General features: G+C 33.7%; 1 protein-coding gene across 2 annotated transcripts in view; it reads right to left on the bottom strand.

Moving 5' to 3' along the window:
• ARID2 (AT-rich interaction domain 2) overlaps positions 1-17,099 on the bottom strand; it is a 159,591-nt gene that overhangs the window by 75,306 nt on the left and 67,186 nt on the right. For both annotated transcript variants that reach the window (XM_087855791.1, XM_045801219.2), the window contains exon 4: positions 1,353-1,486. In XM_087855791.1, the coding sequence (XP_087711917.1) occupies positions 1,353-1,486 (134 nt within the window). The remainder of the gene's footprint in view (positions 1-1,352; positions 1,487-17,099) is intronic.

Below are 17,099 nucleotides of genomic sequence, written 5' to 3'. Positions count from 1 at the left end.
GAGATTCTGTTTCTTCAGTTATTACAAATTGGGGAAGAAATATGGAGTCAAATTCAACATGAAAGAAACTCTGAAAATAGATAATAGAAAATAAAATTAGTGATACTGACACAAGAATCAATGAAGAATAATAAATATCCAGAAAACTGTAAATTTTATCAACAACATGCCTCTTTTTTAAGCCAAATGTTGCTGCCTGAAGAAAAGGGATGCTCGTCTCTTTAAAGCTTTCTTCCTAGTCATCACAGTCCCAACACTCAAAGCTACTAAACAGAGGAACCCCTACCAACTCTGCCTCACTAACCTTTTTATTAAACTCTCGACCTAATTATTTTCAATTGGAGTCCTGCTCTTTTTAGCTGCAGATTCCTCTATAACTGTTTTAAGAATGACTTAAATGAAAAAGAAAAATCTTATCCTTGGTACCATGGAAAAAAATACTCACATAGTTAGAAATATTTCTGAGGAATTCTGATGCTGGAAATTCCAGTAATCGTAGAAAATCCAGTAGATGCTATCTGAGAATTCTTGGCCTCCCTAATCCTACACAACCTCCTTCTTCTCATTTTAGTGACTATTCAAATTAAACTGACCATTAGTTAAAAAAATAAGGAAAAAACTTCACTTAAAAGTAGAGGTATTTGTAACTCTGACAATTCCTGCAACTAAAAAGAAAGGGCCCTACCATATGCACCCCAATGTTCATAGCAGCATTGTCCACAATAGCTAAATCGTGGAAGGAACCGAGATGCCCTTCAACAGACGACTGGATTAAGCAGCTGTGGTCCATATATACAATGGAATATTACTCAGCTATCAGAAAGAACGAGTTCTCAACATTTGCTACAACATGGACGGCACTGGAGGAGATAATGCTAAGTGAAGTAAGTCAAGCAGAGAAAGACAATGATCATATGATTTATCTCCTCTATGGAACATAAGAACTAGGAAGATCAGTAGGGGAAGAAAGGGATAAAGAAAGGGGGGGTAATCAGAAGGGGGAATGAAGCAGGAGAGACTATGGACTCTGAGAAACAAACTGAGGGCTTCAGAGGGGAGGGGGGTGGGGGAATGGGATAGACTGGTGATGGGCAGTAAGGAGGGCACATATTGCATGGTGCACTGGGTGTTATACGCAACTAATGAATCATCGAACTTTACATCAAAAACCAGGGATGTACTGTATGATGACTAACATAATACAATAAAAAAAATTAAAAAAAAAAAGAAAGGGCCCTAATACCAATCAGATGTTGATCTTTGAAAGTTGCATGTGCAAAGTAAAAGGATTAATTCATGGGATAATGTCTATTTTCCTAATTCAGAACTGGACAATCTCCAGTGATATTTACCTGACACACTGTGTTGCTGGTAATTGTAGGAAGATGGAATTGCACCAATAGGAAGCTGTGGCTTTGGATTGCCTGGTGGTACCTCATCATCATCCTCCCCAAAATGATGAACTTTCTCGTACTTTTCTAGGTAACTGAAACAGAAAAACAACACAGCAGAGTTTTAGAAACAGATTTACATCTTGTTTTTTAACTCCTACCACATGTATCTGTTTACCTTCCCCAGCGGCCCTAAATTTAAAAAAATAAGATACCACAAGACTCTTATATTAGTGAAACAGTCACTTCAACAGTGATACTGCAGACAAACTCAATGCAATGCTTCTAAGTGTTTTTATATTTTCAGAAAAGACCACACCACTACTCAAGTAAACATACAAAAGTAGGTAATATCAAAGACAAACACACATACATGAATGGGAGACCATTTGATATATTGATTAAAAAAATGATACACAGTCATTTAAAAGCCAAGTGAAAATGAGAAGATTCTCTAACCCTTGGTCTGCCCCCAGTCTCACTCAGCAGAGATAACCACTCACCAGGTTCACGTGCATACTGGAATACATATATTTTCTGTGCCTAATTTTATTTAACGATATATTTTAGAGATCTAAGTATGTCAATACATTAGTACTGCCTGTTTTTCTTAACAGCTGTATTTGATTCTACTCACACATCATAATTTAACTAGATTTCTAGTGATACATTTAACTACTTTCAGTTTCGCTTTTTTGCGATTACAAATCATGCAACAGCAATAAACTTAATCTGTGCACTTGTTTGAATATTTTCTCTGGACAGACACTGGAAATGGTATGCTCATTCTAAATAAATTCCCATTCAAAAATGACGGCCTAATATATTTTAACGAATTTATAAGATATTTCCTGTATCCCCTACTGTATTACCATTACTGGATATGATTAATCCTCTTTTTAAATTTTTTATTATTTTTTTTAAAATTTTGTTTATTTGAGAGAGAGCAAGAGAATGCATGCATGAAAGGAGGGGGAGGAGCAGACTCCCCGCTGAGCAGAAAGCCTGAGGTGGGCTCGATTCCATGACCTGAGACAAAGGCAAACGCTTAACCAACTGAGCCAGCCAGGTATCCCTAATCCTCTTTTTTTTTTTTCAAGATTTATTTATTTATTTGAGAGAGAGAGAGCAGGAGGATGGGGAGGGGCAGAGGGAGAGAATCTACAAGCAAGACTCCCCACTAAGCACAGAGCCCCAGGCTGAATGGATCTCACCACCCACAGGACCTGACCTGAGCCAAAACCAAGAGTTGGACTGAGCCACCCAGGTGCCCCTGATTAATCCTCTTGACATTAATTACAATTAAATTTCCAAATTCTCAATCTATCATCAACTACCAGTTTATAATAAGATTCCCAGGCAAACTTTTAAAATAGTGAAACAACGGGTCAAACCCCTATCAAATACAACACTGTGGCTAACTTGTTACTGTACTTCACAAATCAGAAGCTGAGCTGATTAATACAATAACTTATATTTACCACAGAAAAGTTCTAGATGTGATTATTTTACAGATCACCCCTTTTACCATTCTTGATCTAAGCAGGTACTAAGTCCATTGGTAGCTATTTTCAAAGTCCTACAGCCACCCACCTCTTTGCTTTTTAGTTACAGACAGCTGAGATGAGAAAGTTGGGTTATCAAGGAAGATATACAATGATTTCAGAAGTATTATTTTGAGTATCAAACCTTAACTTTCAAACTATAATTTTACAAATATAAAAACTAATGACATGGTAAATCGTTACCGTTTCTTATTTTCCCCTTTCAGTTTTACAAGGTACAATAATTCACATCTTTTTGAGACTGGAAAGGAATTAAAACTGTCCCTTTCCATTCCTTCTAAGTTCTCCATATAAACTCAATTTGAGCAAGGAACTCTTTGCTAGCTGGCAGTTAGATAGCTAATGAATCAACACTCTACTGTTGGAGATATAGCATATTAAAGCAGAGACGTATGTGCAGATATAACCCTTGAGCATTGAGGAGAGTATGCAGCTGCACACACTTCACCCTGATCCTGGGGCTGTCCCCCAGCAGACAGATTTATAGTCTAAAAACATAAAACAAAAGGATGATTAAAAAGAAGTCGTCTCTCTCCAGCATAGACCCACAATGGACTTAAATAGGTAAAGAAATCAAGACTATTCTTTTTGGATTTCTAATGCAGATCTCATAAAAAGAAGAGTATATATAAATTTAGACATAAACAGCTGCTCAAAAATTACGTGACATATTTTCTGCAAATGAGGGATTACCTACATCACTCAGGCAATAGTATTGACAGAGGTGTTTAGAGAGTCTAGTCTTTCAGAATTGACTGAACTCACTGTGGAATGGTTAAAAACAAACTAAAGATAAATAACCTTTATTAAATAATTTTTATCTAATCAAAACAACAATGAAGATGTAGAATTTTAAAATAAAAATCTTCAATTAGTAATATGTTTAAGATACTTTCTATAAATTTGTTAGTCATAATTGAGTACAGCAGATTTGAAATTTATGTTTTTTATTACAACTGGGAGAGAAAACAATATTACTAGTAAAGAAGGACCATAAATATGATTTTTCCCTCCCAAACACCCAAAATGGAGTACAAGCAATATGGAGTGCTTGACAAGAACACAAGCACTACATACTCATAATAAACAGTGTATTATATACATGAAACCCTTTATAATTCAAATTTTCTTAAAATATTAAAAAAGGACCTCTGGTTCCTTGATACATTCTACCCCCCTTATTCCTCCAAACAGATTGTTTATTTCACCCCCCCAAAATCTGTGGTTTAGGCAAATTATTATGATTTTTGAAATTTTTATGTTCCTGGCTTGAGGACCAGTCCTTGTTCTCACTGTCATGATTAAATATTTCCAACCAAGAATCAACCTTTCTTAGTTCAACTAAGGATTTGGCACCCAGTTTTGATCTCTTGTCTCTCTCAATAAACAAGCACAAAGTATTTAGCTTTTCATAAAGTTATATACTTCCAAAAACTAAAAAGTAATAACAGATATGAGAAAGCAGCTAAAATACAGAGTTGCATTTCAAAGTGTAAGTTTTCTGATTTAATTCTCTATCATGACCTTGAGCTTATACACTGAGAGATATTCTGTGTTCACTCACTGAATTATAAATGCTAGACTGTATATTTCACTCTCTTTCTTGTCAAAGTCAATGACACCACTTTGAATAGTTAATACATTAACCAAGCAAGTATTTACTGAGCTCTTACAGTAATCTGCCTAGTACACTGCATATTTAACTCAAGACTGGTAAAATACTGGAACCCAGATAGGAACAGATTCAGGTGGGGTGAGTTTTATCTTTTTTTCTTCAACTTGGCATTAACTTACTTTATGGTAGATTCTATGTCATAGGTTATAGACTTGGAGGAAGGCAAATATGAAAAATTGGCATATAATATAGAAATTATTTTAAGTGGTATGGTTTAATTAAAAACTTTAATAAATGTGACCAATACAAATATAATGCAGAGGGGTGGGTTAAGAGTCCATTTAAAATAGCATCAAATAATATGGGCAGTATTATTATGAATATGGGAAAATTTAACCTCTTACAACATCTAACAGATTAAGTACACAAAAAAATAAATTAGGTTGTAGAAGATTTGAGTATAATCACCAATAAGATTGACTTATTAGACATACAATGATTTTCTTTTCAAAACTCCATGGAAATTATAAAACTGACCATATATTAATTCACACAGAACACCATAATAAATTTAAGATTAAATGTTATATAGGGCACATTCTCTGATCACAATGCAGTTCAAAGAAAGTTTTTTTTTTTTTTAAGATTTTATTTATTTATTTGACAGAGAGAGAGAGCATAAGTAGGCAGAGAGGCAGGCAGAGGGAGAGGGAGAAGCAGGCTCTCCGCTGAGCAGGGAGCCTGACCTGGGGCTTGATCCCAGGACCCCGGGATCATGACCTGAGCCGAAAGCAGACACTTAACTGACTGAGCCACCCAGGTGACCCCAAAGTTTTTTCTAAGAAAGAAATTAAACTCTTGGAAAATTAAAAATAACTTTCATGATGTAAAATTCCAAACCTTAAATCTAATGGCAATGACCTTTAAAGTATAAAAATAGAGGAATACAGCATTATTTGTAAGTTAAAAACTTAGAATTTCTGGTATATTAAAAACAACTTCAAGGATCCACAAGACTAAGTTGCAGAACACTTCTTGAGAGAATAATGTGATCTAGTGAAAAGTAGAGGAGATCCTAGGCCAGAAAACATATATAGGAAAGTTCAATTTGGATTTCCTTCAGCCACTAAGGGATGAATAGAAAGTGAGGGTGTACCTGATAATGGGATCCAGAGAGTGTCAATTATTTCAAAAAGAACTTATAGAAAATTCAGTTGAGCTCAGTGGTTGTGCAAGGAGGTAAAGTCCTTTATAAATTTCACCTTACAGGGCACATTCACCCCAATATTTACAGCAGCAATGTCCACGATGGCCAAAATATGGAAAGAGCCCAGATGTCCATCGACAGAGGAATGGTAAAGAAGGTGCAGAATACGTGGACTACAATGGAATATTACTCAGCCATCAAAAAGAATGAAATCTTGCAATTTGTGATGACATGGATGGGACCGGAGTGTATTATGCTAAGCGAAATAAGTCAGTCAGAGATAGACAAATACCATACGATTTCACTCATATGTGGAATTTAAGAAACAAAACAGAGGACCATAGGGGAAGGGAGGGAAAAATAAGATGAAACCAGAGAGGGAGGCAAACCATAAGACACTCTTTTTTTTTTTTTAAAGATTTTATTTATTTATTCGACAGAGACAGAGACAGCCAGCGAGAGAGGGAACACAAGCAGGGGGAGTGGGAGAGGAAGAAGCAGGCTCATAGCAGAGGAGCCTGATGTGGGGCTCGATCCCAGAATGCCGGGATCACGCCCTGAGCCGAAGGCAGACGCTTAACCGCTGTGCCACCCAGGCGCCCCCATAAGACACTCTTAATCATAGGAAACAGACTGAGGGTTGCTGGAGGGGAGAGAGGGTGGGGAAAGGGGGTAGGGAGGGGGTAACTGGGTGATGGGCATTAAAGAGGGCAGTTGATATAATGAGTACCGGGTGTTACATGCAACTGATAAATACCAAATTCTATCTCGAAACTAATAATATACTATATGTTAATTACATTGAATTTAAATAAAAAATGTTTTAAAAACCAAAAATAAATTTCACCTTACAGCTTCTTTGTCAAAATGAACACAAAGACGCCAGGGGTGTGGGATACCTATGAAAAGCACCAGCATGGAAAGACAGTCATCAAGTGTTATCAGGTAACTGGATCTCTATTGATGTGCTCTATAAAACACCAGGTACAAAATCAAATATGGTGGCTTGAAAACTATAAAGGTAATGAAATTTCTTTGCCCAGGATTATCCCCCCAAAAGGAGGACATGATAGAATAGATATGACAATGCAGACGATCAACTGGGTAGTGAAGAAGGCAAGCTTGAGAAACTGTTCCACATGGAAAAGAAAAGAACTAATGAAACTGGTGGATAAAAATGAGATATATATGATAAACAAGAGATCAAACATAAATAAAAAAACAAAAAAAAAAAACCCAAAAAAAAAGCACACCCGATGGTACTGAAGGAAAAACCAAAATAAATGGAACGGAAGTGATAATCACTGACATAATGAAAGAATTTCTTTAGCTAAAATATATAATGTGTACGTCAAAGAGCTCTCTGGAACTGGGGTGTCAGGGTACACAGGTCACCAGGCAAAAATTAATGAAAAGGGAAAAACAATCAGCTATATCCTGATAAAAGATTAAAACTTCAAAAACAAATATTCCTAAAAGTTTTCAGAACCACTGCCACTCCCTAAAAGTTACACAGAACGGTTGGACTAGACTTTGACTTCTCTTCAAAATTAGTAGCTAGAAGATAATGAGAAAATATTAGAATTTTGAGGAGGAAAGTTATTTCACAAGAAATCCCTACCTAATCATGTTGCTCAACTAAGACAAGAGAAATCCATTTTCAGATATGTAGACTCAGAATAAAGCAATATAGCCCTCTGGGGAAAAAATACTCAAATAAGTACAAATGACCCATGAACAACACACGGCTAGGTGATACTGATTTCCACACAGTCAAAAACTTGCATGGTGTAGATAAACCTGCATATATTAAGCTTTTTTGTGTATACATTTCACAATTAAAAAAATTTTTTGCAACATCAGAAAAAAAAGTATTGTTATTTCAAACTTCCAAATAAAACAAGTAATTCCATTGCTATACAAAATGTTTCCAATTACAGAAAAAGATTAGAAGCTCCTTAAAAACTGTAATCTAGCAAAATCTGACAAACTTTATAAAAACTACAGGTAAAAAAGGACTACATATATAAATAGTGGAAAAAGAAATCTATTAATATACATTAAACACACACTCCGGACAAGATTTTGTTACAGAAATCCAGTAATAGTTCAGTATTAAAATTTTTATAACATTAAACTCACAGATAAGAAAAAATGATATTACCTAAACAAAGGATGCCAAAGGTTATTTAATAAAATGAAGCATCCATGCTTCATTGAAAAAAAATTAATTAATGAAGAATTCTAGAATACTGCTGCTTCTGGATCTCTCCTATGGCTCCTTCGGTTTTACCATACACAACAAAGAATTTCCAATCTACCTCCTTTATCAATACAGGCTTTCTCAGGATATTATACCTCAACTTGATCCAGGGTACTTGCTTCAGTAGAAGAGTACCCTTCAAAATGGGGCACACAAACAAAATATTCCAATAGGGAAAGATATTTAATTTATGGATCCACACTTGCTCCATTATTGGACAGTCCATATGTTACTTATCCAATGTTAGCCAACGTAGAGGAGCTAAGAGTGGAATCCTCATTCTTTCATTAGCCTTTGACCAGTGGAACGTTAATCATTCTGTCCTAATAATGTCTATGTATGTCTAGGTTTAGGGGATTTAAAGATAATATTATCTAATTTTGATTAAACTATTTCTCACAAAAAAAGATTAAATAGATTTCTTCAAAGAAGCCACAGTTTGAATAATGCAGCAAAATAAAACAAGAAAAAAGCAAAGCCGATACTTCCAATATGAACTCACTGTATTGTCAATCATACTATGAAGTAAAAACAATGGCAATGTGCTCAGAGAGATATAAAAGTAGGCCAAAAAATTTCTAAATTATCATAAAAATAAATACCTTAATGTGGATTAACACTGATGATGAACCTTGTCCTAGGTTAATGTTATACTTTTTATGTTACTGACGATTTCCAAGATGTTTAAAACTCCAGAATTTGAAGACAAGCCTCTCCATTTTTCTCAGTAATATTTTTCAAGTCCTTGAAATTTAATCAAAACTTCTTAAAATTTAAAAATAAATATTATTTCAAGTAAGTGTACTGATAAATATTTATAAGAGTCTTTCAAATGGCCAAAATCCCTATCATTGGGGAAACATATCTTCATTTTCTCATGATAAAAATGGCTAAATTAATACATGGAAAATATGTCAACAAAACAAATACTGTTGGGAAATGGTAAGAAAACACTACTGAGGAGTTGAAAAAACAAGGATTAGAGTAAATTATATTGCGTGGGAGGTTTTCTATATAGCTGAATTCAAGTACAGATGTTTCTAACATATCTGAGCTTATATAAGTATTTGCTAGATTCTCTTTCAAAAATGAAATTCACAAAGAACTACTTTTTGGTGAGTCATTAAAGGAAAGCTGTACCAGAGAGGATATATTCTCAAAAGCAAATGATTTTAGAAAAAAAGAATTTTAGGAAAACATGTTAATTCTACTTAAAGCCAAAATGAAGAAAGAAGCAGCTGTTTTAACTGGGAAAGTGAAGCAGAAGTAGGGGGAGGGAACTGAAGAAGATGAAAGAGAAAGCAGGCAGAGGGAAGGGAAAAAGGGAAGATTATAAGACCTGTAAAAAGCATTTATTGCATCATTTACAGGCAGTATAATGCAGCAAAGAAGCTGAAGTCAGAAGTGCCAAAAATGTTTCCGGATGATTTCTATGGGGTCAATTATATAAAAACAAGGTCTTTGAAATACAGAAAAATCTTCAAACATATTTCGTAATGAGATGTGAAGTGATTAAGAAAAATATTTTGTACCAGAGAGGTTAAACGGATATCTTAGTGAAGAGTACTAAAAGTGCTGCCAATCTTGAAAGTTATACACTTCACTTTTTAAAAAGTCCCAAATTTGTTGATTTTTCTCATGATAGCATTAGGTGATGAGCAGTTCTCTTACCTAAGAGATAATTTAGAAAACAAAACAAAACAAAGACACCTAATCAACCCTTTAAAGAAAAAGGAAAATTTTAACAATGAATACAAAGTAATTACTTTAAAAAAGAAATTCATGCTATGGAGAGAGCATTTTCTTAAAAAGGATGCTTTTTATTTTTTATTTTATTTTTTAAAAGATTTTACTTATTTGAGAGAGTGCACGCACATGCGCGGAAAAGGGTCGAGTGGGAGAATCTCAAGCAGACTCCTGGCCGAGTGGGAAGCCTGCCGCGGGGCTTGATCCCACAACCCTGAAATCATGACCTGAGCCGACACCAAGAATTGGATGCTTAACCGACTGAGCCACCCAGGTGCCCCCAAAAGGATGTTTTGTTAAAAACGATTTTCCTTCCATGATATGATCTTGTTGTTGAAAATATTGTGCATGTGTCATACATTAAAACTTTCATACCTACACTGCAGTAGGAAAAAGAATTTTCTAAAACTATTAAAAAAATCTCCACCAAACTCTGTAGGCTCTGAACCCCTTAAGACAACTTTTATACCAATATAATTCCATACTTAACAGTCAAAAAATACTACAGAGAACTCTTATGTCCTCAATCCAGATATACCAATTGTTTATATGTTGTTTATTTGTTTTAGCATATTCTCATTTTCTCAATCTCTCCTCCTACCTCTGTCCGCACATGCACACACCCACAGCACTACAACACTGCCCCCCCCGAGTTTTTACTGAATCATTTAAAATTAAGATATTGTTCCTTATTTTTAACAAGCTTGACATTTTTCATGAGTACAGGGTGGTTACTTTGTAGAAAGTCCATCAATTTAGGTTTGTCTGAGGTTTCTTTACAATTAAATTAGATACAGAGAACGCAGCCTTGGCAGGAATACCACAGAAATGAATGCGTATCCTAGTACACATTATAAGGAGGTATATCATGTCCCATTGGTGGTGCTGTTAACTTGGATTACTTTGTAAGCTTGGAAATACTAGTTAAATCACTAGGAAATTACTCTTTTCCTTTTGGAAATTAATAAGTAACTTATGGGAGAACACTTTAAAGTTCTGTAAATAACCTGTTCCTTATCAAATTTTCACCCACTAGTTTTAGCATCCATTGAGGATTCTTGCCTGAATTGGATTATTACTGTAATGGTGATTTTTCTTAACTCCATTATTCCTTCCACATTTATTAGTTGGCATTCATTCTACTGTAAGTAAGTTCTTTTTATCCTCTCCCATTTATTCATTTATTTATAAATCATGGATTTCATATACATTATATTCCTATCATTATTTATTCTAATGCTCAAACTGTCCCAGCTTTGGCCAGTGGGAGCCCTTTCAAGCCACCTCCTCTATCATTTGATGTGTCCCTATCATTTTTTGGAGCAGTTTCTTGCTTTATAGCATAAGACATAACAGGTTTATCTTGTATTTTCCCTGCTTCTACACCAGCATCACCCTTTTCTCCAAGGAACACTGCTTCTTTTGAGGAATGGTATTTAGAAACCAATATCTGGACACTAGGTATGCTCACTGCTTATAGAGGTATCTTTCTTCCAGGCCCTTTCAGTATATTTATTAGTATGTATAAATCCATTTTTGTATCTCTATAAAAGGATGAGATCGTACTTAATACCTCTACGGCCAATTCAACACCACAGTTCTCCCCTTTCATATTTTTTACTTTCTTCTCTGATCGTGAGAAATCTAGATAATGTTTTTCCCAATAAAATTGCACATTTGTTCAATCCTTTAGCAAACAAAGCTAGAATTCAAAATAATTTTTACAGTTCCTTTTGACTTTAGATCAATATCATTTAAAACAGGTTCATTTGCTTCTGTTTGTATTCCATTTTAGGTTTATTTTTCCACATTCTTTATTAATTTTAAACACTTATTATTTACCCATTTTTATTAACTATCTATGAATGTATTTTCAGTATGAAAACTAAATTTATTTTAAAAACCCTACATTTGTGAGTTGTAGCTGAAGCAGTGAACAAAGGTAACTTATGTATGCATTTTCTTTGTTCTTTTGTTTTTAATTGCTTTTAGCATTTAGGAAGGTGTGTAAGTTTTTGTTTCATTGGTTACTTCTGTACTTATACATTTATAATGCCTTAATCTCATTTTCTTATTATCACCTAGTATATGTCAACTTTCAATGGTATCTTCCCATTCCCAACTACTGCTTTTACAACAATCAATAAGCTTTTCCTACTTTCCTCTTTACCTTCTCTTTTAGAGTTGCATTATTTCTCCTTTGCAAGAATACGTAAGATTTACATATTATTCTTTCACCTTTGTTGTCACCTATGTTTTAGTCTTAGATCTACAATTATAACATACTTAATAATAATCATGGATTCTTCTGCAAATGTTTTCCTAATCAACTCTAAGTTGGATAAAGCCCATCCTCTAGTGGATTCCTCAAGAAGGAATCATGTGTGCAGTATTCTCTTGAGTTATACATATTTAAAATATTTTTCTATTTTTGATGTTTAAAAAACATCTTAGCTTTTTTTTGTTTCCACAAAAATATATTTAATAAACTTGTTGTATAAATTAAACATTTAACACTTTCAACATTTTATCAATTCAAACTCACTGATAAGTAACTGGGACTTCTTTGTATTTTGGAAGATTACCTAAACTAAAAATACATTACAAATTTACACTTCTAAATATAATTGAAGAGCTACCTTAACTAATGTTAAATTTCACAGAATTCCAGAGATTTATAGGCTAAAATTCCCATAAATTTGTCTGCAATCGAATGTACTGTGCTTCATTATGAAAGTCTTAGTAACTATTAAAAATTTTTGGAAGGAAATGGTTGGTTTTAAAGTTCTGTGACAACCTCTTAAAAGATAAAAAATATATAAAATCAATTTAATGACTAAGATTTATTTTTTTTCCCTTCCTTCCTTTTTTTTTTTCCACCAAGATTTCTTAATGAATCCCTGATTGTTATTTTTGGCAGCTCAACCCAGTCTGTTGGGATGGCAGTGTGCTATATGCTGTCGGGAACCCTCCATTTTTTTCATCAGAGCCACACTACTAAATGCTCTAAAAGCCCTGGTCAAACGTAAGGAAATGATAACTTTGAGTGCTGTACACACCTTTCCCATGTAAGAACAGGTTGGCTTTACATAAAATTTTTGGTTCACCCGTTTCCCTATAGTTTCTTGAAAACACTGCTCTGTTGGTTCTTTGCTTTGTATGTTTCTGTTAAGAAGTGTGTGCTAGTTTAATTCTCTTGCCCTGTCGGTTGTTTTGTTTACCTGGAGGCTCTCAAAGTTTATCTTTAAAGTCTAACACTTTTATAAAATATGACTCAAAACTGACTATGTACCATCAACTTCCCCAGGTACTCAATGGTCCTTTCAATGTGTAGGTGCAGGTCTTTTACTTCTGGAAATTTTTTTTACATTATAGTTTTAAATATTACTTGTTCCCATTTTTTAGTTTTTCTAATTAAACACATATGCTGAATTTCTTTTTGTCTCACTTCCATTACAACTACTTTCTCTTTTACCTGTTTTACTTCTTTAATTCATTTTCCTTTTCATGATTATTTTTCTGACCTTCTTCAATATCCTTTATTAAATTTCCAGTTGAGTTCATTCTTCTTTGGGCATCTTGGAACTTAGAATTCATTTCTAAGATGATTTTTTTCCTTTTTCTTCCATATCTTTCTTGGGTTCAACCAACTCTCCTCCCATTTCTTCCTAGGTTTCTTCGTGATTTTACAGGTTTGTGGCAGGGGATAATTTCTTTTCTGTTTGTTTTTAAATTTATGTCTCTATTTGGTTTTTTATATCTGTAAATGTTTGTGTGAGGGTGTTTCAGCCAATCTGGAGAGCTGTATTCAGTTTTCCTCCACTGTGTGCTTGTTTTCTTTCTTGGAGACAAGGGTGTTCATCTACTGAGATATTTTGATTCTTATGTTTTCTTATAGTGGTGACTCTCCACAGATTTATGAGACTTTCACCTATTGTGACTTTGAGATGGTTCACAAATTCTTATTTCAAGATCTCTTTAAGTTAGTGTACCAAAGTATGGTTTCTTTAATGGATGACTTTTTCCTAGTGGGGAGTGTTGAAAGGAAGGTATTTGCACATCCTCTAATTTGGAGAAAGGGTTTTCTATTTTATCTTGCAGGACCTTATATTCCCCTTTTTTGCTTCTTTTTCCTTCACTATCCAATATCCAAAGGGTGCTTTTCTCTTCTCTTTAACTTTCTTTTCTCCCAGAAAAAATACTTTTCAAAAACTGCCACCTCAAATCACGTACACTATTAAGCCCAAAGACCTATAGTCAGTGCTCTGATCTACCAGGACTCTTGTACTTAAGATGTGGTTTCTCTTTCTGAGGGTGATTTTAGAGCAATCCCAGTTTCCTCCACAGTTTTTCAGAACTGCCCTTTCTCTCCACAAATGCTTGTGTCAAGGGAGAGAAACATTTCTGCTGGGATTTGGTATTTATTTTTCCACTTACAGGAAATCTGAAATTTGTTAGCATTCAGTCTTCTAGTTATGTCGAGGGTATGGACTTTGTACAGTTTTAGTTGTTTTTCTTGTTGATCTTTACTGATTTTGGAGGATATATGGAGAGACTTGGATTTATCCTTATGTATCATCCTTACTTGCCCAGTGATTTGACTCCTTATATAAAATGTGTAAAAATGTGACAGTGTCCCAGAATTTGCAAGAAAAACTGATTCAGGCAAGACGGAAAAATGTTAAATAAGTTTCAACAGAAAAATAGTGCATAACCGACAGATGGAATTTTTAAAAAAGGAGGATCATAATTTATCGCTTTATTAAATGTCCACAATGATGCATTTGTTCTATTTTCATCCACATATAATTCTTCCACTAAGGAAAAGTATCAAAATAAACTGAGTATAGAAACAGACTTTTGAATCAATATATGACAAACTATTAAACTGACATTAAAAAAATTAGAATTTACTGCTCTCATTAAAATAGTATTCAGTCATTCATTAGGCAAATACTTATTAAGCATTTACTACATGCTAGGCACTGCTCTAGATCCTTGGAATACTAAGTAAACAAAGCAGACAAATATCCTCATCCAAATGAGACTAACATTCTCATGGGGGGGGCAAATAAACAATAAAATTAATAAATATGCTTTAAAAAAAAACAAAGTTTTTTATATGTTAATAAATAAAAATTAAAATATATTTTTTCACTTTTACCATCACATTAAAAATTTACTTTTTAAATATTTCTATCTAACTACACTTAGGTTATATATTGGGCAGTATGCCCCCAACTTTCCATTTTTAGGAATATGATCATAGTCTGAAGAACACAGATGTCTAGAGAACATCACCAAGAGATTCTGAACTTACGGCTAGAAGGGATAACTTAATAAAACATTGGTTTGTCTCTCCTTGGAGAGTGCATAATAAATACATTTATAGACACAAGAGAAATCATTCCAATTTATTAGGTTCTTACTGCTTGAATCAAGTGCATATGTGAGAAAAGGGACTGTATTTAGATATTAGGGAGCCAAAAATGAAGACTGCAGGAAATGTTTGTTTGCTGATACCCAGCATTTAAGGACCCTACTAATGTGGAACTCCCCCAAGTGATAAGCAGCAGAGTATGGCCTCACTAAACTTGCTAAAAAGGGTGAAAAAAAGGTTTCTCTCTACTTCGTGTCACCTACCACATGGACATATGAATCAGTTTTGTCCAAATTGAACTTTGAATTTTTAGGGGATAACAAAAAATGGGTTACTTAAAGTAGTAGCTGTAGGAATTGAGAGATTTGCTCTTCCTGACTTCCTACAAATTCCTTTTCTTCAGAAATTAGGCAAGGCTGATTTATATTGTTTGCAAATAATTACAGTTTATAACCCAATAATTCCACTTCTAGAAATTTATCCTACTCTAGATTCTAAAAAATGCATCCTGACAAAGAATAGAATAAGGATGTACAATATTACTATAGTTTGTGACAACAAAAGACTGGAAAAGAACCTACATGTTGAAACAACAGGAAACTGTTGTTTTAAATTCTTAAAATGGGCTACTATGTAGCTGTGAAAATGAGCTATACACCATGTAATAAAAAGGATATCAGCTATATACTAGCATATGAACAAAGTATTTCTGGAATAAAATAAAAAGACTATAATAGTGGTTACATTCATAGTGGAAACTTTCTCACCCTTTATGTTATTTGAATTTTCCTTTTCTTAAACAGTGCTCTTTACACTTCTTCAATGAAAAAGCTAATTACAAATAACAAATCTAGTACAAGGTACAATATTAAAAATGGAATGAACCTACTAAATTAATGGAATAGAAGATAACCATTGTCCAATATAAAAAGACAGCATTTCAAATAAGAGTGGAAAACAAACTGCATATTCAGTAATTAATTCTGAGATAACTAATTCATTATTGGAAAACAATTAAAAATTTTGCCTCATACTAAACAGACCAAATTAATTTCCAGATGAGTTAGTGATTTAAATGTAAATTTAAAAATTAAAGAAAACACAGAAAAAATATAAGCTAATATATTCATAATATTAGAGTGGGGAAGGCACTGCCCAGCATGAGAGGAAGCACCCACAAATTAAGAGTAATGTTTATCTCATGAAAATTTTAAAACTTCTAATAAGGCAAAAGGAGCACAATGATAAATGACAATCTGGAAAAATGTTTCTCATACATGCATTTATGTACACACACACACACACACACACACACACGTTTAGATCTTAAAATATTTCGAGTCATTAAGAATACCAATATTATAATTTTTAAAAATGAGCAAATGATTTTTAAAAAGAAACATTTGACATAAGAAATGCAAATTGAAATGTAAAAGGAGTTTAAAAATTATAACACCCAATTTTGGCAAAGTTTTGGGTAAGCAGAAACTCATACACAGTAGAAATACACACAGGTACAACCTTTCTGGAGGGGAATTTAACAATATTCATTAAAGCATTAAACGTGTGAGTACCATTTGATCTCAGAAGTCTTTCCTCTAGCAAATTACCTTAACTAAATGCATTATTCAAAAAATGTATTCAAAGATATATTCAAAGCTGTCCATCACCATTTATAAGGATGAGAGACAATCTATCCAGTTGGGAATTGGCACACTAAGTTTTAGGCATGAGAATTCCATGCCGTCCATAAAAATGGTGTTGCAAAAGAATATTTAACATATAAGAATATTTGAGATGATAAAATAAAAAAATTAGAAAATGCAATGGACAATGATTTATTTACAATATACATTTCATAAATAAATATATGCAGTCTTAAAGCATATACAACAAAATGTTGAGAGTAATTAGTGTTAGAAGTAATAATGT

The sequence above is a fragment of the Ursus americanus genome, chromosome 25 (genome assembly GCF_024610735.1).
Source record: "Ursus americanus isolate L20-20 chromosome 25, mUrsAme1.1.p, whole genome shotgun sequence".
In the NCBI taxonomy this organism is placed as follows: Eukaryota; Metazoa; Chordata; class Mammalia; order Carnivora; family Ursidae; genus Ursus; species Ursus americanus.
Note: the sequence above shows the minus strand (reverse complement) of the source record. Positions and strands in the feature narration are given on the sequence as shown.